This window comes from Petromyzon marinus, chromosome 9 (genome assembly GCF_048934315.1).
Source record: "Petromyzon marinus isolate PM22_M1 ecotype Great Lakes invasive population chromosome 9, UKy_Petmar_22M1.pri1.0, whole genome shotgun sequence".
NCBI lineage: Eukaryota > Metazoa > Chordata > Hyperoartia > Petromyzontiformes > Petromyzontidae > Petromyzon > Petromyzon marinus.
Window position 1 is genome coordinate 1,138,694 of NC_133675.1, and position 24,674 is coordinate 1,163,367.

A 24,674-nucleotide genomic window follows, 5' to 3' on the forward strand; every position below is an offset into this window, starting at 1 on the left:
CACCCACCTCCGCCACCCCTCCCCTCTCCATTCATCGCGGCACACAGTCCGTAAAACAGCCGTCAGCCCCCATCCCCGGCCCTCTCAACTCCGCCAATTGTGCATGTGCTGATGGGCAAACAGATACGGAGACACACGCAGAAATAATGCACAGAGATACGGAGACACATAGACACCGAGACACAGACACGGAAACACATACAGAGACAGACTCACACAAAAGCATGAATACACTGACACATGGAGACACAGAGACACACGGAGAGACACGGAGACATATACAGACATGGCGATACAGAAACGGAGACACAGTGATACGCACACGCACACAGAAACATAGACACGGAAACACAGAGACACCAGTAGAGACAGAGGTACATACAGACACGAATACACTTATAGACATGGAGACGCTCAGAGACACGATCGCACGCAGTTAGGAAAATTCTTGTCATGAAGTTTGACAACGCGACTTTACGTCCTTGTTCTTGATCGGTATAAGCAAGGGATCATGCATTCTCTCTCAGCCACAACGCATTCCCACCCACCCGAGCCCACAGTGAGTTGGTGACTTGGCGTGCCGTGAAGATCGAGTAAGCTGGAAAGTGCCATGGAATCGGAATCAGAATATTTCTACTGGGGGAATCCGAAGAGCAATAATGCTCTTTTTCACAGATGTCCAGTCGGGACAAGTAAGAGCATTACAACAAACAAACAATACAAATACACGATGTAGCGCAAAGTACTTTAAAGGTAAACAAACTACTCAAACACATACAAATACCACACTAAACCATCCCCATCCTACTAGGCAAAGCCCACCGAGGTATTAACTTATTTTTCAGAAGCGACAGCTCAACAAAGTGTCTTATTATTTGGACATTTATTGCAGCAAATTAATCTGAATAATCAAAATAAAAATTAAGAATGAAAAAGGTTGAAAAGCACTTTTTTAGTGGATGTAGATTTTGCCCCCTAGGTGTGTACATTACACGTTGACTGTTTAAATAAGCGGACAATATTCCTCCTTCCCATTGTTTTTATATAAATAATGAAAGTAGTTTTTTACATATCTCATTGGGCAATACAGCCTTTTTGGAAGTGTTTTTTCAGCAGCATGGATTTAATGCAAGCGAACTCTGGATCAGTTCGACAATCGGTGTTTTATCAGCATTGTTGGGCTTGCTTAAATCAATTCTGATGAAATTCCAGATGTTTATATGCTAGGACCCATTTCTGTTCTTGAAATGGGTCCTAGTTTGATGCAAAACCATACGCTACACAACACAAAGTACTCAAACTTGATTTGAAGCTTTCGTGACTGCAGGAATAACTCTTTGGTTCTTTCGGTAAAGTCACGTAGAAAGAAAACCAACCACCGTCGGGTTGGCTGCCCGCCACTTGCATGAACATTGGCTGCTGACATTTGGGCTACACCCATTTCTAACCCTTATAAACAGTTTGCCTTCGGAAGCTAACCCCCCCTTTTCCTGAAGACGACCGCTTGTGTTGCGGTTTTAAAACGTCGTAGTTTTTGTTATTTTATTTGACCCTATCTACGTGACTTTACCGAAAGACCCAAGTAATATGAATTCCTGCAGTCACGAAAGCTTCAAGTAAAGATTTAACACAAAGTAATTGTGAGGACGATTTTGTTGGCCACGTGTGTAGCTGATGTTAAGTGTAATGGATGTTCGATTTTGTGTTCATTCAAGGAGGGGCACCTGGAGGAGCGAGATGTGCGGCGGTTCCAGCTGAGGATCGGTGAACTGCACGGGGTGGTCCGCAAGCTGGAAGACCGCAACGCGCTCCTGGCTGACGAAAGGAATGAGCTGGTGCCTAACGCACAAACGCGCACCCATTGCGCATCCTTGTACCCTCCCGTAGACGCACAAACACGGCCTTTCTGGAACAAACTAAATAAAAAAGCAATCAACATGCCCACTTTCCAAATCTGTTTTGTCTGTAATTGGCACCTCCTTTTGTAAACATGGGGCGCAGTCCATCTGCTCCATTGCGATGCTGTGGTGCTTTACCTGCAGCTTAAGCGTGTTCGGGAGACAGAGGCCCAACTGAAGCCGCTACTGGACAAAAACCGGCGCCTTGCCAAGAAGTGCGATGACTTGGTAGCCGCCCAGCAGCGACAGGAGGAGAGAGTTCGTGGCCTCTCACGGGAAAACCTGGAGCTGGTCAGTGCCGCCCTCTACGCTGGACCCCCTCAGCTCCGCGTGTGACTCTACCCTGACTTCATAACGACCTCACACCCTGATCTCACATTTTTAACGGTTTTTTTTCGTCCTGGCCAACTTTCATTTGGGGATTTTTCTTCGAATTTTATATATTTATATATATTTTTATGTTCGGGGTTAGGGACATTGGGCGGTGGTCGAGACTAATGGCGGCACGCCGGGCACTCGAGTGCAACTGATGACATCCACTGTCGAGATGGAGTGATGAAATCATTTCAAATGCAGGAGTTAGTTGGATTGTTACGTGTGTATGTACGTTTGTTGAACTTCTTTTGCCCCGTACGTAGCCACCCATGATAATCGGAAGTGCGGGGTAAGGACAACAAGCTTAACACTAAAATCAAGACCGTGAGGCATGGTGGTGGACTGGGGAAGCTTTCATCTAGCAGGGAAAGGAAATGACGAAGTTATTTTCGTGTTGTAATACATTGTTGATATATTTTTTATTATGGCGAATATATATAAAAATGTGCTTATATACGTGGCTGTGTGTGCGTGTGTGCGTGCATGCGTGTCGCGGTCGGGCTCATTGGGCTGGGCTGTGGCTGCAGAAGGAGAAAGTCAGTGTGCAGTCGGCAGCGGCACAGCTAGCTCATGCCGCCATGGCAACCCAGCAGCAGACAACGCAGCAGAGATCGGGCGCCAGCAACCAAGGCGGCGAAACGACCGGCAGCCACACGGTGACGCAGCCCACACAAGCAGTCCCACACCTACACGGTGCAACTGTCCCAAGGCCCACGGTTCGCCACACGCTACCTCCACCACCACCTCCATTATGCTGGGTGACATCAGTCACCCATTAAAAGTGCGGTTTTCTGGTCGGGCTCTCAAGCTTTCGCCACATGCTGCTGCGGGCATCTTCAGGAGTTGGATGTCCGCAGTAATTTAGTGTGTGGCGAAAGCTTGAGTGAGGGAATGCTCAACACGCAGTCGTCCAACCAGGAAACCGCACTTGGGACTGCAAGCTTCAGAGAAAACTTGTATTTAAATCAGTCGCTCATCTCGGCGACGTGGGGTGTGGAGCCGTGAGGGTTGGTTGGTGTTTTGCGCCATTCTCCGCAATCGATGTCTGTTCGTGCTTTGCTTTAAAGACGGCGAGCCAGACGGCGTGCGTCGCTTGCGGTCCCCCGAGTGGCCACGAAGAAATGGAGGAGGGGGACGAGGCCGACGAAACTGAGATAGAGTTCCTCAGGCTGCAGGTTGCCGAGCAGCAGAACATCATCGACGACCTCACCAAGGCACGCGCCCCCAATGCCACAGAGTCATTTCCCGTGCACACCAGCATGAACGCACGCACACAGCATTCCCGTCAGGTCAAAGTTGCAGAGCACGTGTTCTGTACAGTAACCTTTCCTCCCTGTCTCTCCTGGCAGGCTCTGCAGTCTGCGGCCTATGACCGCAACGCGATGGTGAGTACCTTGCGCAACGCCCGGCATTCATTCAATGTTCGCTTTGGGCAGTCTTCCAACGTGGCTGCCCGTGCATCCCTGTTTCCCACAGGAGCTGGACATCATCCGCTGGCAGCGCAAGCAGAAGAGGCGCAGCTCTCGGAGCAGCAAGGTGGGGCCTGCATAGTGCCCGTGGGCCTAAGCGGCATCTCGTTGTAGCAGGTTCAAGAGGAAATGTAAATTTATATTAATACGTTGTAGGTAATTCAACAGTAGTTGTCCCATGGATAGACTCTCTCCATGCCACGTGCTTGTAGCATTCCCACCACTGGCTCAAGGCTGTACTTGCTTCAATGCTTATTTGAGCAAGGAATAACTTGGTCTTCCGATGACAACACAAGAGGGCTCATCGGAGAACCCGTGTCACGTGTCTGCAGAGGATCCTGACTCAGAAGTTGGTGGGGGTGGAGCGGGAGATGTCCCTGGACTCCGACTCCTCCTATGCCACCGACCGCACGGCTGGCACACCGGGCACGCCCGACACTGACATGGACGAGCAGCGAGCTCCAGAGCAACCGGCACGTGTGACCCCACACTCACCCAGACCTCATCATCATCAGCTGTGGTCAATCCACTGCTAGATGAATGCCTCCTTAAGTCACCGTCTCCCTCCCATGATTCTGCGATGGCACACTCAACCTAGCACGTACACGGGGTGCCATTATTCCACCAGGCTTCATGATTCCATGATACCAGAAAACGCCACTCTCACTCCTAATGAGAGATAGTAAGTGGGATCTCGCTTAGTTCCATTAACCATTGCATTACTCGGCAGCACATCGCCGTTTGCTGTGCTGTATTGTTTCCTTACGCGGTGGGTGGAGGTGGGGTGGGGGGTTGATACGCAGCGCTGGTGTTCTCTGCATGCGAGCCGTACACATGTGGGTGTGGGTGCGCTATGCGCACGAGTGTTACGGCTACAGTTGACCCACGTCGTGTGGTTATGGGCATGTGTGCGATGCACAGAGCATGGCACGTGAAGAGACAGAGCTGCGGTTCCGCCACCTCATGCACGAGTACCAGGCGCTGCAGAGGGCCTACTCGCTTCTGCATGAGCAGCTGGGGGGCGGCCTGGACGCCGAGAGGGACGCGCTCGTAAGTGCCTGGGCGTCTGCAACCGACTCGGTGTGCGTGGTGGTGGTAATAGGTTCACCGTGGTGGTGGTGGTAGATTCACCATGGTGGTGGTGGGATTACCATGGTGGTGGTGGTAGGTTTACTATGGTGGTGGTGGTGGGTATATCGTTGGGTGTAACAATGCATTAATTCCTCAATGTCAATATGTATAGTTTAACACGTAGGCTTTCGGTTTTTAGGTCAGATCGCGTTATTTATAAATGTGTTTTGCAAAAGCAAAACATTACATACTCTTTGGTTCTATTGGGTAAAGTCACGTAGGTAAAAAATAAAATGACAAAAATCACGACGTTTCGGCCACAACACAAGCAGCCTTCATCAGGTGAAGGGACGAGACTGTCTGGAGGACAGCGCTGGAGTGAAAAAAGCCACGCGCAGATCACAACCTTTAAGCTGTGTGAGAAGAAACAAAGCGCCTTGACAAAGGAATTAGCATCTAATTTAGCATTGAATGCTAAATTATAGCAGTCACGAAAGCTTTAAATCTAGAATCAAAACATTACAGTAAGATTTAGGTACAGTACACAAAATTCAAAAACTAGTATCTTGCACTAAAGACGAATTACCTAAATTATCAACAGAAGGTGTTTATCGGATTAATTGTTTACGTGGCGGATGCTATACTGGACAGACGGGACGTAACATCAGCATAAGACTAAAAGAACACCATAGAAATATTAAATTATCTCAAACACAACCGTCGGCAGTGGCAGAACATGCTTGTCAACAAGGACACTCAATTGATTTTGATAACGTTGAAGTGTTGCGTAAAACTAATTATTACTGGCAAAGACTAATTAGAGAATCCATTAAAATTGAGAGAAATAGAATAATTTTAATCGCTCTGACAGCTACATGCTTGGTGCAGCCTGGAAGCGTATTATTAAATAATACATATTATAATTCCTTATATGGGAAACACATACTAATTAACTGATTACTAACGTAGCATATAATGACAATAACACATATTAAAACGAATTACTAATCTACTACTCATTACTAATCATAACCATTGACTGATTACCAATCGATTATATAATTACAATACCCCCCCTCCGCCTCAAATCACTGCACCTGAATGAGTTAAATGATGACGTCACCCTGCTGCTCTATTTAAGACCGGGAGCAAGTGAGGGCTTCACCATTCTGGCGAATTGCCCGATGATGCTGAATGTAATTACCAGCGAAATGTCGTACTCAAAAACTGTAATGTTGTGGATTCACTCTTCAACACACCTGTGGGCTAAAGTGGTGAACTATTTGTCTTTTGTCAACGTGACACTTTTTTGCTGATTGGCCGTGTCGGGTGGTGGAGGGTTACGACACATTTATAAATAACGCGATCTAACCCAAAAACCTTTATTATCAATATGTATAGTCAGGATACTTGTGTAGTGTCGTAGTTCTCTTCTTCTCTCCCTCGAGGCGTGGGTGGCGTGCAGCGTGCACACACTCAGTCGGAGACGTGGTAGTCGCAGGAGGCACCAACTTTCTTTTATTAGGTTCACACCACGAACTCCGACCCCCTCTCTCACGACCACGCTGCCGTACAGCCCGGCCCAGACACGACCCTGTCCGCGTTGCACCGACGGCGTCGACTGAGACAACCAACTACTGCCTGGCCGCGCAATGATCGGGCGAAGGTGGCAGCGGCGAAGGCGGCGACGACGACGACGCCGACGATGAGACGAGTCCACTCCCAGAACCGTCGGCCCGGAGCTCTCGCTCTCCGCTGCTTTTATTTCCCTCGGCGCGGCTTGGCTCCACCCTAGCCGTGCTTCCCTTCTAGAACCCACCAGAGGGTTACAGGGGCCTCCCTATGAGGTCTACCATGACCCTTGCCCCAGTTCCTCCACCCTGCCGGCACACCCGTATATATGTCCAACGGCGTGTGCGCTAAGTGTCCACCTGCAGTTGCAGTTGCTGTACAGCAGTCAGCGCTTTGTCACTACACTTGCATTACATCGCTTGTTGAAGAATCACTGTTTCTTCAGTCATAAGTTGTACATCATGTGTCACGTGACCTCTGCAGCTGCTAGAGGTGCCTTACATTCACCACAAGGTCAAATATGAAGAGATTCTTCAGTTTTGACCTTGAATTGTGAGAATGCTGTGGTGGCGAAGGATTCACCACACCGAGCCTCAAGACTCTTTTCTTCACGTCCTGCTAAGTTTTCCCAGTAGGGGGTAACAACTGCTATGTTCTTCTCAATTAACTAAATTGCAGTGTAATTTTTCAAATTTGTCGAAAAATTGGAACTTGACGCCAGCCACAGCCTCCTCTTTTTAGAATGACCTCACCAAATCTGGAGAGTCCACTGTGAAGTGTTGGCGTGTACTTCATGGGTAACACAGCCGCAGTGTTAGCCAGGGCGGCCACTGGACACGAACCACAACAATATGCGTATTTTTTTGTTCGTAAAACGATCGCCACCGGATTTCTGGAGCTGCTTTGGTTTGTGTGTGTGTGTGTGCGCGCACCCTCGCACAGACACGGGAGCAGCTGCAGGCCGACTTGCTGAAGTACCAGGCACGAGTAGAGGATCTGGAGAGGGCCCTGTCCCAGAGAGGCCAGGTGACTCAGGCTGACGGCAGCACAGTATGTCCTTGGGGTTACCTCCCTACTGACACGCACACTGACACCCCCACTTTCTCACACATACTCATACATATTGACAACACCGACCTCATTACTGACACTGACACAGTTTCCTTCTCACCGACACACACACTGACACCTCTCCTTGCTCACCGACACGCTGCACCTGCTTTGAATGCTGCACCTACTTCTTTGGGCTACATTTGTTCTCATGGCTACAGTTGTTCCCAGCGTGTGTACTTTGCTGCATGAACTTGTATGTGCTGCACACATCTGCGCACGTGTGCATGGGCGTGTGCAGGATGCGACCTGGGTCGAGGAGAAGCAGCAATTGTGCAGGCGGAATCAGGAGCTTCTGCAGAAGGTTTGACGGCCGCACACGCGGACACGTTTGGGCACGTGGGGGGGCGGCATCGTGAACGGGCCCCAACTCGTGTCCCCCCACTCCCCTCCTTTCCCCCACCACCCACACTCCCTGGAACCCCTTCTTTTTGCAGCTCCATGAGCTTGAGAATGACGAGAACTCCCTGAAGCAGGAGGTCCAGGACCTGCAGGACCAGAACGAGCTCATGGAGTTCCGCATACTCGAGTTGGAGGTGCACCTGGATACATGCACACGAGCCATGTCTCGTTAGGTGGACGGGGTAGTTCGTGGCACTGAGTGACGTCTCATTGATTAAACCCAGCGCTGCTGAAGGAAGGTTTCGATATCTACGGTGGGAATTCTACCTCTGGAAGCTAAGCGGTTGTTTCATAGCTCTGATGACTACCAGAAAGTGCCTTCCGCTCAGGAGAGTTTAATCGCCGAGGCTACGGGATCATATAACGGGACAGAGAGGATGCCACGCTCCCTTTAGGACCTCCAGATAGATTCAAAATCAAACGCGTGCAACCTAGGTATCGTGCAGTTATTTTTTTTATTTTTGTGGAAAGTAGTTGAACAAGTAAAGTGGAGGCCAGGAAGTGACGGTGGTAAGGTTCAGGCCGTTGTCATTGACACTCGTCTGAACCTCGTCGCTAGGCGGGTGGGATCTGCTGGGCCACACTGCTGCCTTGCACTGCCCCACTCTCCCCAGAGTGGAGTAGCACACTGACACGAGGCGCCCAGGGTCTTGGGTAACAGCATGAGAGACATCCGTGCGCGCCCTCGTGTGCGTGTGTGCGTGCGTGCGAGCAGGAGCGGGAGCGCCGGTCCCCAGGACTCAGCCTCCTCCTTCCCCCGTTCCGCGAAGGGGACAGTCCTCTGCAGTGGTACTGCGCTCGCGAGGCAGCTATGGTAAGCACGGAGCTCTGCGTCGAGACCTCGTGCTGCATACGTGGGTGCAGCCTCGTACAAGAATTGACAGTGTTCGTACGTGTGTGTGTGTGTGCAGGAAGTGTCCATTCATGAGCTGATGAAAAAGTTGGACTTGCTGGGCGACAACGCTGTGAGTCGGCATCGTTGTACCCACAGCTATAACAGTAGCGACAGTAGACAAATAATGATGCAGTGTTGGTGTTGGTTATAATAAGAGTGACTGCTTCTGCAACATTTGTGTCGGTGTAGAACCTGAGAAACGACGAGCAGGTGGCTGTGATTCAAGCACGCACGGTGCTCTCTCTTGCTGACAAGGTGATGTTGCCCTGACACAGCACAACGAGCATGGCACAGCACATCGTGACACACACACAGCACAGTACTGCAAGAGCACTGTTGTTTGACTTGCACGTGTGAGGCTCCCTTGCCTGAGTTTATCACTCACTCCCACATGTCCCACAGTGGCTGCACCAGATCGAGGGGACTGAGGTTGCACTGCAGCAGAAAATGATTGATCTGGAGAATGAGAAGGTGAGAGTCGCAAACTCTGCGGGTCAAACACTGGGAATTAAAAACAAAGAAACATGAGCACCTGTTATAATAATAGGGTTTTTCCCCTTTTTTCTGGCAACAAAACTGAAACCTTTTTACAAGAAATCATGTGTGCATTAACCACAATACTTGTGGTCAAAATGCAAACAAAAAACACACTGATCATATATGCATTGTCCTTGAAACTGATTGGTCCACAAAAGAGACAGCTTTCTTTTGAGCCTTGTCTCAATTGGTGCTAGACCAGAGGACGCCAAAAGGCGTACAGCTCAAAGACAATGCACTATCAAAGTAATGAGGGCTCGGGGTAAGCATCTACATGCAAACATCAAGTATTGTGGTTAATGCACACATGATTCCTTGGAAAAAGGTTTCATTTTTGTTGCCAAAAAAAGGGGAAAAACCCTATTATATCCTGGTACTGGCAAAGGAGGTCTAATGATGAGCACCTGTTCCCTGAAATGAACCCCCGCATAGACGATGCCTCTATGTTTGGAGTTTGCGTGTTCTCAACTCCCCATGGAAGCGGGGATTTTTATTCGGGTTCCTCCGGTTTTGCCCTCGATATTTAGAAACATGCATTTCGATTATTTGGCTGCTACTATAAATTACTTCAATGAGCTATCATGCGTAGCCAGGTGACCTCTTAAATAGAGCTAATAACTCAGTGGGCTTTACCTGGTCAGTAAAACACTGGGAAGTTGGATTTAGAGCAGTGGTTCCACACCTGTGGTCCGCGAACAGAGTGAGAAATGGCCTGCAGAACTGTTGCAGCTTACACTGTTTTCACAAAACACCGCATGGTTTTACTGCATGGTGGTCCACACATTTGTATCGGTTGGCAGTGATTGGGGGTTTCAGCGAGGGTTAGGGACCGCTGGGTTCAGAGGGTCCAGGAGTTCCAAGGAAGGAAAGCTCCGAGATCTTGTCGCGTCATCGGGGCCCTGATGCCGATTTTATGACCATGGCCGCTCGTGCCAGAGTGTGTCGACATCACGTTCCACGCGACGTGGTCGTGCAATGCAGCGCACAGTTTTCTTTGGAAAAGTGCGCGACACTCCAGATCCACTTCATCATCGTCATCATTGTCCCTCAGGAGATGTTTGTGAAGCAGAAGCGGTACCTGGAGGAGGAACTCGACTTCAGGAAGCAAGCGCTGGACCAGGCGTACATGGTGGGCTCACTCACTCACACACTCTCACGTTGAATAACACAAATACAAAGATCCCCCCGTATAGCCTTAACATACTTTTGGGGTAAGTGCTGCTAGCGAGTAGCAGCACCGATGAAGGTCGTCACTGTGGCACACGAGGGGGGTGGGTGGCCAGCACCACTCCCAGAAACATTTGACTATGCAAGTGGCGATGTTTACTACACACCGCACCAGGTACTCATTTATGACTCAGACACACACACACATCCCACACACATCGCCTTACAGATCTTGCACTTGCCTTCCTCAGAATAGTGGCCATGGACGCACGAGTCACACACACACACTGAATTAAAACCATACAAACACGAACGGGCCCAAAAGGCGACAGTGCTCGTATGCGCATACACAGGGCAACTAATACAACAAAAATGCCATTCGCCACTGAGTGGTGGGCACTTGCGTTATGCTTGGTGCGCTTAGAGGCGACGTGAAATGTCTAAGGCTGGATGGCAGGAGGTCAGAGGACACGCCCAGGTGTTAATGGTTAAACAAGTGACCCTCAATCGCAGGGCTTGCACGTACTCACGCATGCAACAAAGATCCTCCCACATAGCCTCAACAGACTGTTGGGGCGAGTGTTGTTAGCGAGCACCTATGAAGGCCGGCACGGCACAGGAGGGGGTGGGGTGGCCAACGCCACGCCCGACCGCCTTTGTCTCCCCAGTGACAATAATTTCATACAGCACCAGATACTCTTTTGAGGCTGAGTCGACCTAGGGGAAGGCCAGGACTGGTTGAGATAATCGTCACTAGTGTTGGCCGTGAGCAGGAATCGAACTCAAGCCACCGGGTTCGTAGTGCAGCGTGCTAAATGCTACACCACGGCTCCCCACATACACACAAAAAGACAAACACAGAGCAGTCGGGTTCATTGATGATGCAGCACTCATCAATGATTCACTCACTCATCTGCTGATCCGTTGCTACCTTTTTTATCACTACAACCATGTTTAATGTCCCGTGAACTTCAACAATTGATTTCTCATCCCGTGGTGAGGTCTACCACACTGTTTCGTCTCATCTACACTGAGCGCCATGGTGACGAGATGTTAACTTCCTCGCCTGGTATACATGGGGGTTGTGGGTTCGATCCTGACCCTGACGCCTGTATATTTTGAGTCTCTCTCACCGTGGTCGCTTGGATTTTTCTCCGGGTCCTCCGGTTTTTCCCTCCACATTTAGAATCAACATCACGCGTTTCGAGTATTTGGCTGCTATGCATTTCCACATGATAAGCTACTTCGTTGAGCTATCATTTGTGTCCAGGTCGCTTCTGAAAAACAGCTCTATTGCTCAGTAGACATTAGCTGGTATAATAAAAAGTTAATATAAATAAAGTTAATAAAACACTGCAAATCAAAACAACCCACCCCCCCATCTTGCTCAATTCTATAATTAACTTTTACTTATTACAACTTTAACCATGCTGTTTATTGCTGGCCTTAAGGCGTGTCAACAGCAACAGTGTCAACACACACACAATCACAGAAACAGTGTTAACACACACAATCATGACAACAGTGTTAAAACACACACACAATCATAGCAACAGTGTTAACACACACACACAATCACAGCAGCAGTGTTAACACACACACAATCACATCAGGAGTGTTCATACACACAATCACAACAGGAGTGTTCATACACACACACAATCACAACAGGAGTGTTCATACACACACAATCACAACAGTAGTGTTCATACACACACAATCACAGCAGTAGTGTTAACACATACACACAATCACAGCAGTAGTGTTAACACACACAATCACAGCAGTAGTGTTCATACACACACACAATCACAGCAGCAGTGTTAACACACACACAATCACAGCAGTAGTGTTAACATACACACACAATCACAACAGGAGTGTTCATACACACACACAAGCACAGCAGTAGTGTTCATACACACACAATCACAGCAGCAGTGTTAACACACACATTCACAACAGTAGTGTTCATACACACACAATCACAGCAGGAGTGTTAACACACACACAATCACAGCAGTAGTGATCATACACACACAATCACAGCAGCAGTGTTAACATACACACACTATCACAGCAGCAGTGTTCATACACACACAATCACAGCAGTAGTGTTCATACACACACAATCACAGCAGCAGTGTTAACATACACACACTTTCACAGCAGCAGTGTTCATACACACACAATCACAGCAGTAGTGTTCATACACACACAATCACAGCAGTAGTGTTCATACACACACAATCTGCAAGCAGTTTCATGCTGCTTCTTCAGCCTCGCGAGTGGAGGTTCTGCCACTGTGGTTCTAACCAGTGGTTCTAGCCACTGCGGTTCTTGCCAGTGGTTCTAACCACTGCGGTTCTAACCACTGCGGTTCTTGCCACTGGTTCTTGCCACTGGTTCTGACCACTGTGGTTCTGACCACTGTGGTTCTGACCACTGTGGTTCTAACCACTGTGGTTCTAGCCACTGTGGTTCTTGCCACTGGTTCTAACCACTGTGGTTCTAACCACTGTGGTTCTAACCACTGTGGTTCTAACCACTGTGGTTCTAACCACTGTGGTTCTAACCACTGTGGTTCTAACCACTGTGGTTCTAGCCACTGTGGTTCTTGCCACTTGTTCTAACCACCGTGGTTCTAACCACCGTGGTTCTAACCACCGTGGTTCTAACCACCGTGGTTCTAACCACCGTGGTTCTAACCACCGTGGTTCTAACCACCGTGGTTCTAACCACCGTGGTTCTAACCACCGTGGTTCTAACCACCGTGGTTCTAACCACCGTGGTTCTAACCACCGTGGTTCTAACCACTGCGGTTCTAGCCACTGGTTCTGACCACTGCGGCTCTAACCACTGCGGTTCTAGCCATTGTCACGAATCTCGTGGCAGCGGTAGCGTTCACCTCGCATCAAAACAGCGCCGGTCGCCCGCTTTGCCACGAGCCACGGCACGACGGTGGCTCGGCTATAGCAGCGAGAGGGGGAAGCGAGAAGAAGCAATCACAGCTGCTGCTGCTGCTGTGCTGAGCTCGGCACTCCTCCAAACCTTCCTAGCAGCCCAGCTCCTACCCCCCCACCACCACCACCAGGTTCACAATGGGGCTGCTGCTGCTGCGCCTGGCAACCTTTGTGCCGTGGACGGCGTCTGTGGTAACGGCATCGCTACGCCCAGAGTGGGATTCCGACACGGCAGCCAAACTTCTCATGAAAAGGCGCCGTTTGTGACCACAGCGAAGGATTGTTTAGCAGTGATTTCTGAAACGATGTGAAGATTGTTTTGTCCAATATTTAAATTGGGCTTTCTTTGGTTGGTTAATTGTAGGTAAGTGTTGTCTGCATTGAGGTATGCGGGTACACACAGGGTGTGTGTGGGTACACAGGGTGTGTGTGTGGGCACATGGTATATGTGTGTGGGTATACAGGGTGTGTGTGTGTGGTGTGTGCGGGTACACAGGGTGTGTGTGGGTACACAGGGTGTGTGTGTGTTGGTACACAGGGTGTGTGTGTGTGTGGGTACACAGTGTGTGTGTGGGCTGTGTGTGGGTACACAGGGTGTGTGTGTGTGGGTACACAGGGTGTGTGTGTGTGTGTGTTGGTACACAGGGTGTGTGTTGGTACACAGGGTGTGTGTGTGTACACAGGGTGTGTGTGTGGGTACACAGGGTGTGTGTGTGTGGGCTGTGTGTGGGTAAACAGGGTGTGTGTGTGTGGGTACACAGGGTGTGTGTGTGTGTGTGGGTACACAGGGTGTGTGTACACAGGGTGTGTGTGTGTGGGTACACAGGGTGTGTGTGTGGGTACACAGTGTGTGTGTGGGCTGTGTGTGGGTACACAGGGTGTGTGTGTGTGGGTACACAGGGTGTGTGTGTGTGTGTGTTGGTACACAGGGTGTGTGTTGGTACACAGGGTGTGTGTGTGTACACAGGGTGTGTGTGTGGGTACACAGGGTGTGTGTGTGTGGGCTGTGTGTGGGTAAACAGGGTGTGTGTGTGTGGGTACACAGGGTGTGTGTGTGTGTGTGGGTACACAGGGTGTGTGTACACAGGGTGTGTGTGTGTGGGTACACAGGGTGTGTGTGTGTGGGCTGTGTGTGGGTACACAGGGTGTGTGTGTGTGGGTACACAGGGTGTGTGTGTGTGTGTGGGTACACAGGGTGTGTGTGTGGGTACACAGGGTGTGTGTGTGTACACAGGGTGTGTGTGTGGGTACACAGGGTGTGTGTGTGTGGGCTGTGTGTGGGTACACAGGGTGTGTGTGTGTGGGCTGTGTGTGGGTACACAGGGTGTGTGTGTACACAGGGTGTGTGTGTGTGGGTACACAGGGTGTGTGTGTGTGTGTACACAGGGTGTGTGTGTGTGTGTGTTGGCTGTGTGTGGGTACACAGGGTGTGTGTGTGTGTGGGTACACAGGGTGTGTGTGTGTGTGTGTGGGTACACAGGGTGTGTGTGGGTACACAGGGTGTGTGTGTGTGTGGGCTGTGTGTGGGTACACAGGGTGTGTGTGTGGGTACACAGGGTGTGTGTGTGTGGGTGCACAGGGTGTGTGTGTGTGTGTTGGTACACAGGGTGTGTGTGTGTGTACACAGGGTGTGTGTGTGGTGTGTGTGTGGGTACACATGGTGTGTGTGTGTGGGTACACAGGGTGTGTGTGTGTACACAGGGTGTGTGTGTGTTGGTACACAGGGTGTGTATGGGTACACAGGGTGTGTGTGTGTGTGTGTTGGTACACAGGGTGTGTGTGTGTTGGTACACAGGGTGTGTGTGTGTGTGTTGGTACACAAGGTGTGTGTGTGTGTTGGTACACAGGGTGTGTGTGTGTGTTGGTACACAGGGTGTGTGTGTGGGTACACAGTGTGTGTGTGGGCTGTGTGTGGGTACACAGGGTGTGTGTGTGGGTACACAGGGTGTGTGTGTGTGGGTACACAGGGTGTGTGTGTGTGTGTGTTGGTACACAGGGTGTGTGTGTGTGTACACAGGGTGTGTGTGGGTACACAGGGTGTGTGTGGGTACACAGGGTGTGTGTGTGTGTGTACACAGGGTGTGTGTGTGTGGGTACACAGGGTGTGTGTGTGTGTGGGTACACAGGGTGTGTGTGTGTACACAGGGTGTGTGTGTGTGGGCTGTGTGTGGGTACACAGGGTGTGTGTGTGTGTGTACACAGGGTGTGTGTGTGTGGGCTGTGTGTGTACACAGGGTGTGTGTGTGTGCGCGCGCAGTGGTCAGTCCACTGCTCCATGAACCCGGTGACCTGTGTTCAATCCTCAGCCATGGATAACATCGGTGGATAGTGGTTATCTGAGGGTATCCTGGGCCTTAAATGAGTACCTTATGCAGTGTGTTAACACCATTACTGGGTAAACAAAGACAGCTTAGCATGGTATGTTTGTTGGATTTCTTTCGCACCGTACGTAGCCAACCGTGTTAATCCGTGCCATGATGGTCTAAACAGGTGCTCGCTTACAGTACTTGCCCTCGTGGTCTGTTATGTGTATGTGTGTTTACTCAGTTAACCCATCGCACCTGGGTCTATCTCATGATCTCCTGCCATCGAGTCTTTGACACTTCACACGGCCTCAAAGTACAAAGACAAAGATCCCCCGTATTACCTGGACATACTGTTCGGGCAAGTGCTGTTAGCGAGCACCTATGAAGGCCGGAAAGGTACACGAGTGGGAGGGGTGGCAAGCACCACGCCCGACCGCCTTTGTCTCCCCAGTGGCGATGTTTACACACCGCACCACCACTCGTGTGCCGAGCGGCGGCTGTTATCGCCGCCGCTCGCTGCACGTTAGGCTGCGCATCGCGGTGCGTTGGGGTTGACCACTGCGCCCGCTTGTCCACGATGTCGCTCCTCCCCCGTGCCCCCTCTCGTAGCGAGTGCGGGAGCTGGAGGCGACGCTCTACAGCGCCCTGCAGCAGAAGCCCCCTGCCGGCTCCTCTGCCACGACGCCGACCGGGGTGTGGGGGGGAGCGGCGTCCATCGCGGCGGCCTCGTGCGGGGTCGGCGCCGGGCCCGCGTTCGGCCCGGCAGGGGGGAGGCTGTGCACCTCGGGGACGGCCAGCCTGCCGGTGGGCGGAGGGGAGTGCCTGGGCGGCCTGGGCGGTGCGGCCGTCGGGACCGGGGGGGGCCTCTCGGACAAGGAGAGGGAGCACCTGCAGGGCGCCGTCGAGCAGTGGAAGCGGCAGGTGCTGGGCCAGATCCGCGAGTACGACGCACGGGTGCTGCGCGAGCGCATGGAGTCGCTGCAGCACGCGCACAAGGTAGAACGGCGCAAGCCGGCGGGGCGCGAGTCTGACGCGCGAGATTCTCCACGCGATGATTCAAACACAATGCGTGGTGAGGAATATTCAATCGCAGTGCATCGTGAGGAATATTCAATCGCAATGCATCGTGAAGAAGATTAAATCGCAATGCATCGTGAGGAAGATTCAATCACAATGCATCGTGAGGAAGATTCAATCACAATGTATCGTGAGGAAGATTCAATCACAATGCATCGTGAGGAATATCCAATCACAATGCATCTTGAGGAAGATTTAATCACAATGCATCGTGAGAGATTCAATCACAATGCATCGTGAGGAAGATTAAATCACAATGCATCTTGAGGAAGATGCAATCACAGTGCATCGTGAGGAATATTCAATCACAATGCATCGTGAGGAAGATTCAATCACAATGCATCGTGAGGAAGATTCAATCACAGTGCATCGTGAGGAATATTCAATCTCAATGCATCGTGAAGAAGATTAAATCACAATGCATCGTGAGGAAGATTCAATCACAATGAATCGTGAGGAAGATTCAATCACAGTGCATCGTGAGGAATATTCAATCGCAATGCATCGTGAAGAAGATTAAATCACAATGCATCGGGAGGAAGATTAAATCACAATGCATCGTGAGGAAGATGTAATCACAATACATCGTGAGGAATATTCAATCGCAATGCATCGTGAAGAAGATTAAATCACAATGCATCCTGAGGAAGATTCAATCACAATGCATCGTGAGGAAGATTAAATCACAATGCATCGTGAGGAAGATTCAATCACAATGCATCGTGAGGAATATTCAATCGCAATGCATCGTGAAGAAGATTAAATCACAATGCATCCTGAGGAAGATTAAATCACAAAGCATCGGGAGGAAGATTAAATCACAGTGCATCGTGAGGAAGATTCAATCACAATGCATCGTGAGGAAGATTCAATCACAAAGCATCGGGAGGAAGATTAAATCACAATGCATCGTGAGGAAGATTCAATCACAGTGCATCGTGAGGAAGATTCAATCACAATGCATCGTGAGGAAGATTAAATCACAATGCATCGGGAGGAAGATTAAATCACAAAGCATCGTGAGGAAGATTCAATCACAATGCCTCGTGAGGAAGATTCAATCACAATGCATCGTGAGGAAGATTAAATCACAATGCATCGTGAGGACGATTCAATCACAATGCATCGTGAGAGATTCAGTCCCAATGCATCGTGAGGAAGATTCAATCACAATGCATCGGGAGGAAGATTAAATCACAATGCATCGTGAGAGATTAAATCACAAATGCATCGTGAGGAAGATTCAATCACAATGCATCGTGAGGAAGATTCAATCACAATGCATCGTGAGGAAGATTCAATCACAATGCATCGTGAGGAAGATTAAATCACAATGCATCGTGAGGAAGATTAAATCACAGTGCATCGTGAGGAAGATTAAATCACAATGCATCGTGAGGACGATTCAATCACAATGCATCGTGAGAGATTCAATCACAATGCATCGTGAGAGATTCAATCCCAATGCATCGTGAGGAAGATTCAATCACAATGCATCGTGAGGAAGATTCAATCACAATGCATCGTGAGGAAGATTCAATCACAATGCATCGTGAGGAAGATTCAATCACAATGCATCGTGAGGAAGATTCAATCACAATGCATCGTGAGGCAAAAGAGCATGTGACCGGAGTATCATAGAGGCTGCTCACACCGTGAGGAGAAGACTCAATCACGGACTTTGAGCAACCATTTTAAGAACGTGAGCGCTGTCGTGTCACGAGCAGCCGTCACAGCCGCTGTGCCGGAGAAGCGACCTCGCGTCTGCCCCTCTCCTCCCACGAGGCTGCACTCATTTGTCTCTATACTCGTCCCCTAAATCTAAAATCAATGAGGTCTCTGCATCAGCGAGGAGGGTTGGGCAAGAGGGGCCCCGGTGAAGGGGGATGGTTGCTGCTGATTGGCTAACGACGCGGTCCCCACCCCCTGCCTCCTCCCCAGCCTCCAGCTGGCATGCCGGGTTACCATAGCAACCACACTTCACGGGTATCCGGGCCGAGCGAGCCGAGCGCCCTGTGTGGGGAACCGCGCTCTCTCTCCGCATTTTTAATTTCTAGCCACGTCCATCGCCCGCGGCGTTGCGTTCTGTCGGTTGGGTCGTCGCGGATGGCGCTGTGCGTGTGGGGGATGGAGGGCGGGGTGTTACACGCTCGCCACAGGGTGGACCACACCATTGCCCAGGTTTGGTTCCGTGCCAGCTGTGACGTCCGTGAGTGGGGTCGGTGGGGCCACGGGACAGTTTCCCCGCAGCCAAAATCTCAAGAGAAATCTCCGAGTTGCTCGAGATTCACCAGTTTAAGCCTCTAAACGTGAATTCGATCAAAGGTGTAGGAGCAAAATCGCCAGTGTTCATGACTTTAACAGCAGATGAACGCAGTTAGTTAACGACGGTGAACGGCCACAATGGGCTTCCAGCTGGTGATGTGTGTGTGAATGTGCTGATCGCTGCACTTCGCCATTCCTGCTGTGTCCAACCTGCCTCCCCTACCCCATTTTACGCTTACGACCCTTCTGTGCACACTCGACCCCACCTCCTGCTCCACCACCACCCCCACATCCCTGTGTGTCCCCCCCCCCCCATGCTGTGCAGAAGATCAGGGACCTGGAGAAGAAGCTGGAGAGACAGAGAGAACAGATCAAGGACCTAGAGGAGAAGGTGAGCACCAGATCAGGATGGGGACAACCGTGGGGGAGGGTGGACATACAACTCCAACAGCCTCTGGAATATGCAGTGTCCTTTATTTACACAGTCCACCGCTAACACAGTCCATCATTTACACAGTCCATCATTTACACGGTCCACCACTAACACAGTCCATCACTAACACAGTCCACCATTAACACAGTCCACCACTAACACAGTCCACCACTAACACAGTCCACCACTAACACAGTCCACTACTAACATAGTCCACCTCTAACACAGTCCGACATTAACAGTCCACCACTAACACAGTCCACCACTAACACAGCCCATCACTAACACAGTCCACCACTAACACAGCCCATCACTAACACAGTCCACCACTAACACAGTCCACCACTAACACAGCCCACAACTAACACAGTCCACCATTAACACAGTCCACCTCTAACACAGTCCACCTCTAACACAGTCCACCATTAACAGTCCACCATTAACAGTCCACCATTTACACAGTCCACCATTTACAGAGTCCACCACTAACACAGTCCACCTCTAACACAGTCCACCATTAACAGTCCACCATTAACACAGTCCACCTCTAACACAGTCTACCACTAACACAGTTCACCTCTAACACAGACCACCACTAACATAGTCCACCATTAACAGTCCACCATTAGCACAGTCCACCACTAACACAGTCCACCACTAACATAGTCCACCTCTAACACAGTCCACCGCTAACACAGTCCACTGCTAACACAGTCCACCACTAACACAGTCCACTGCTAACACAGTCCACCTCTAACACAGTCCACCACTAACACAGTCCACCACTAAAATAGTCCACCTCTAACACAGTCCACCTCTAACACAGTCCACCATTAACAGTCCACCGCTAACACAGTCCACTGCTAACACAGTCCACCTCTAACACAGTCCACCGCTAACACAGTCCACCTCTAACACAGTCCACCGCTAACACAGTCCACCGCTATCAACTCTCACAATCTTGCGATGTAACAATCCACCTGGCAACCACACACAAATAAATGGAAGTGGAAACATTCAATTAACCAGCCACTTAGTGAGATACACGTGCGTGGCCATAGGGGCCGTAGTTAACTGTTAATACATGGGGCCATGTTCTCTATCAAAGGAATCCCACACATCCCGTTAAGACGTTAACAAGTGCAGTGCCTTAAAGCTTTCGTGACTGCAGTAATTCATATTCTTAGCTCTTTCGGTAAAGTCACGTTGAAGGGAAACAATAAAATAATAATATATATATAAAACAATAAAAATTCTCACGACGTTTCGACCATAACACAAACGGTCGTCATCAGGTGTGTCATCAGGTGTGTCGACACACCTGATGACGACCGTTTGTGTTATGGTCGAAACGTCGTGAGAATTTGTATTGTTTTATATATATTTTATTATTTTATTGTTTCCCTTCAACGTGACTTTACCGAAAGAGCTAAGAATATGAAGTGCAGTGCCCTTGGAGGGTACTCGCGAGGCCGGCTGTGAGTCAGCTGTTTCTACAGCTGCCGTGAGTGCTGCTGTGGGCAGTTCCTTAACATGCTCTCTCCCGCCCCTTCCTCTCTCTCTGTTGTGTTGTTTGTGTCGTTTTGTGGTCATTTTCTTGCTTTTTGTAGTTTTTGTTTTTATTTTTGTTTTTCTCGCTAGCCTTCATCATCTGGTCCTAGCAGCGCCGGGCGCCGCAGCATGCCGGTAAGGCTCCAGCAAGCGAAAACGAGTGGTCGAGTGGTTTTGTGGTAGAGCGGTTGTGTTGTGGAGTGGTTTTGTGGTTGAGTGGTGGAGAGATCGAGTGGTTACCATTCTTGTGGACACTTTCCATGGGTGTGGTTGTTGCGAGGTGGCCGAGTGCGGTTCTGGTCTGCCACAGGCCGGTGAGGGGCCTTGCGGCCCTGAGGCTGAGCTCAGGGAAGAGGTCGCATGTCTGACGGGGGAGGTGCATCGATTGCAGCGGGAGAACCGTCTCCTCCAGCACGTCCTTCATGCCGCCGCCGACAATCAGCATCGCCGAGGCGACTTCACAGGGGGTGGGGAGGGGTACGGGCCCCCGTCTGCGGGAGGCCTTCCCCCCGCACACATGGCCGAGGCCAATGGGGGACGGGGGGATGCTTGGGATCGGGGGGGGGCTGGGACCCTCGGGGGGGATTGGGGGACTCGTAACGTGGACTTCACGCTCTCGCGGCGCAGATTCTCGGCACCCGAGTGCGCGGGCGGAACGCGCCCTTGGCTGCCGGAGCAAGGGGCGGTCGCGGGGTACGACCGGGGTCACGGGGGACACGTGGGGGGCAAGGACGACATGCGCGAGCACACAGCGCTTGCACACACAACACCTACACACACAACGCCTGCGCACGGGACACCTATACACGCGACGCCTGCGCACGCAACGCCTGCGCACGCGACGCCTGCGTGGGGGGCACAAGACTGCACACCGCCCGAGCCGATAGACAACGACTCTGGCGGCGAGTGCATCGACGGTTCGGGTCGCGAGGGAGCGGCGTTCGATGTGCGCAAGCTGCGCAGGGAGGGTGGCGAGGCGGGCTGCACAGCGCGTGGGGCGCTGCGCTCCCGGCTACGGGAGGCCACAGCGGAGGTGGGGCGGCTGCGAGGCCTCCTGGAGCAGAGCCGCACTGACCACCGGCGAGCCATCTTTGAGCTGGAGGCCCTGCGCGAGAGGCTCGCCGCCGTGCGAGAGCTCGAATGCCTCGACTCCCTTGACTCGTGCGGCGGCGACGCTGCGGGTGGCGAGCCGACGGCCGGCCTTTGGTCGCCCGGCAACCGGAGGATCTCCGAGCCTGACACGGCGAATGTTGGGGAGACCCGGGGGCCGACGTCGCCTCTGCCACAACGGCTCGAGGCATCGTCTGCGAACCTGGCGGAAAGTGCGGTGGAGTGCGGCTTGGGATCGGAGCGCGAAGCAGCGGCGCTGCTCGAGAGGATCTCCAACTTGGAGGGGCTGCTGCAACTGGCGGAGGCCGCCGAGGCGGAGCGGGCGTGCCGCGAGCGGGCCCTGCAGGAGCAGGCGCGCGTGGCCCAGCTCAAGGCTACGCGACTGGAGGAGAGGCTGGCGGAGCACGCCGAGACGGAACGACGGCTGGCCGAACGCTTCCAGCAGGTGCGCTTGCCCGGGATCGCGGCCGCCTGGGGGCCACGCGGCAGGGCCGGGGGGGGGGGGGAGGTCGCGTGTGTCATCCACGCGAACACGTGTTGCCCGTGCCGCTGGCAGGTGGAGCGCCTGGAAGAAGAGAAGGAGGAGGTGGAGGAGGAGATGAACGCACGTACGGAGCGCCTGAATCGCCTGCTGCGGGATGAGAGGGCACTCCGGGCACAGCTGGAGGTGTCGCTCGACGAGCTGACCATGCAGGCATGGCCGGGCCACCAGCACCACTGCGATCGTCATCACCACCGCCATCACCATCATCATCGCCACCACCACCGCCATCATCACCACTGACTTCACGATTAGAGCAAGTGAAGGTACCTTACAGAATCGGCAGCATCGTGTGTATGTGTGGTGCTTGCACTGCGCATATAACCCTTGCACCACGCTCATCCGTGCTGACCCTTGATGCAGGTCTCCGACCTGGAGTCCGATCGCCGTGTGCTGCAAAAGCGCGTCTCTGAGCTGGAGGACGCCGTGACAGAGCACGAGCTGTCGAAGCGACGCGCGGAGCGTCGAGCCACCCAGCAGGCGGAGATCGTGCGTGAAACCGTGGGGAGGGAGGGTCGGGTACGTGACCGGGCCGCCCGCCTGGAGCGGCAGCTCGCCGAGAGGGCCACCGCCGAGGCTCGGCTGCAGCAGCAGTTGGACGAGGCGCGCCAAGAGCGCCACGCGGCCGAGAAGAAACTCGCTGAGCACAAAGGTGCAGGACGCCCGGCGGACCGTCTCGGCTGTTGGGCATGAACCCCTCGCGCTGAACCTTGCGTGACTTCACCCGCATGGGCAAAGCGCCCGACGGTTAATTGTGTGATCCTTGTCCGTGCCCCGTAGTGGACGCGGCCAAGAGCAGGCAGCCGGCGCTCGAGTTCCCGGAGATTGCGCAAGAGCGGGAGCACCTCCACGAGCAGCTGAGCCTGGCAGCCGAGGCCTCCATGAATCCCAGTGGTGCCGGCGGCTCCCGTCTGCTCACTGTGCTGGAGGGAGAGCTCGCCGAGCAGGAGCAGCGTCTGGGGGAGCTCGAGCAGGAGAGGGACCGGTTGCGGGAGGAGCTGCAGGCCAAGGAGAGAAGCGAGCGCCACATCATCGAGCGGCTCCGCGTCACCGAAGAGCAGGCAAGGGGCAGCCCCACACAGCTTCGCATTCACAAGGGCAAGCAGGGGCCCAATGCCTTATGCCCCTAATTAGCAGTCCTCGAGTGCCAGACCACACTCTGCCTGCAGTAGATCACTGCGTGCACCTCTCTCTGGGTAGTGTTGTGTGGCGGACGAGAGGGCATCCGCCCTACAGGAGCGACTGGTCCGCGGCGAGGCCCTGCTGGAGGCCAAGGCTGACACGGAGCGTGCGATGGCGGCTCGCCTTGCTCAGCAGGAGGCCCTGCTGCAGGACATGGAGGCCACACATCAGCGACTTGTCATTCGCAATGAAGAGGTAGGAGCCGAGAGCCATGGCGACGAGGCGGCGCGACGGTGGCGGTGCCGGCGAGGGTGGCGAGCGATGATCGTACCGCGTGTGGCAGGTGCGCCGGCGCCAGCGCTCGCTCGGCGAGGAGCTTCACCGCTGGAGGGCGAGAGGAGGAGCGGCCGAGGCCTCCCTGGAGCAACTGAATGGCGAGTGGCAGCGGGAGACTGCGCGGGCGCTGGCTGCTGAGGGGGCGGTCGCACGACTGCAGGAGGAGGTGGCTATACTGACCAAGAAGCTGGAGGTGTGGGGGTGCATCACTACTACCACTCCTTGTGTTGCTGCTGATGCGTGTACTTGCCATGCCAACCTCACCCAGTACAAACACAATGATCCCCCGTATAGCCTTAACATACTGTTGGGGCCAGTGCTGTTAGCGAGCACCTTATAAAAACGGGAACGGCACACGAGGGGGTGGGTGGCCAGCACTAAACCCGGCTGTCTTTGTCTCCCTGGTGATGATGCTTACACACCACACCAGGTACTTATTTGAGGCTCAGTCGACCGAAGGATGGCCCAGGATTG

At 52.2% G+C, this 24,674-nt stretch overlaps 1 protein-coding gene across 7 annotated transcripts in view; it reads left to right on the top strand.

Annotated features, from left to right (window-relative positions):
• The window catches only part of LOC116940740 (janus kinase and microtubule-interacting protein 3-like), a 58,252-nt gene that overhangs the window by 10,763 nt on the left and 22,815 nt on the right, over positions 1-24,674 (top strand). For 3 of the 7 annotated variants that reach the window (XM_076065791.1, XM_076065792.1, XM_076065794.1), the window contains exons 7-31: positions 1,716-1,835; positions 2,043-2,189; positions 2,801-2,989; positions 3,341-3,487; positions 3,623-3,658; positions 3,750-3,809; positions 4,075-4,215; positions 4,664-4,792; positions 7,328-7,435; positions 7,737-7,799; positions 7,933-8,031; positions 8,613-8,711; positions 8,809-8,862; positions 8,982-9,047; positions 9,195-9,263; positions 10,381-10,458; positions 16,375-16,761; positions 19,433-19,498; positions 21,182-21,226; positions 21,402-22,646; positions 22,758-22,895; positions 23,106-23,394; positions 23,523-23,803; positions 23,943-24,119; positions 24,208-24,393. In XM_076065791.1, the coding sequence (XP_075921906.1) occupies positions 1,716-1,835; positions 2,043-2,189; positions 2,801-2,989; positions 3,341-3,487; positions 3,623-3,658; positions 3,750-3,809; positions 4,075-4,215; positions 4,664-4,792; positions 7,328-7,435; positions 7,737-7,799; positions 7,933-8,031; positions 8,613-8,711; positions 8,809-8,862; positions 8,982-9,047; positions 9,195-9,263; positions 10,381-10,458; positions 16,375-16,761; positions 19,433-19,498; positions 21,182-21,226; positions 21,402-22,646; positions 22,758-22,895; positions 23,106-23,394; positions 23,523-23,803; positions 23,943-24,119; positions 24,208-24,393 (4,419 nt within the window). Of the gene's footprint in view, positions 1-1,715; positions 1,836-2,042; positions 2,190-2,800; positions 2,990-3,340; positions 3,488-3,622; positions 3,659-3,749; positions 3,810-4,074; positions 4,216-4,663; positions 4,793-7,327; positions 7,436-7,736; positions 7,800-7,932; positions 8,032-8,612; positions 8,712-8,808; positions 8,863-8,981; positions 9,048-9,194; positions 9,264-10,380; positions 10,459-16,374; positions 16,762-19,432; positions 19,499-21,150; positions 21,227-21,401; positions 22,647-22,757; positions 22,896-23,105; positions 23,395-23,522; positions 23,804-23,942; positions 24,120-24,207; positions 24,394-24,674 lie in introns of those variants that run through there. The other 4 variants (XM_076065793.1, XM_076065795.1, XM_076065796.1 and 1 more) reach the window with 4 other exon arrangements.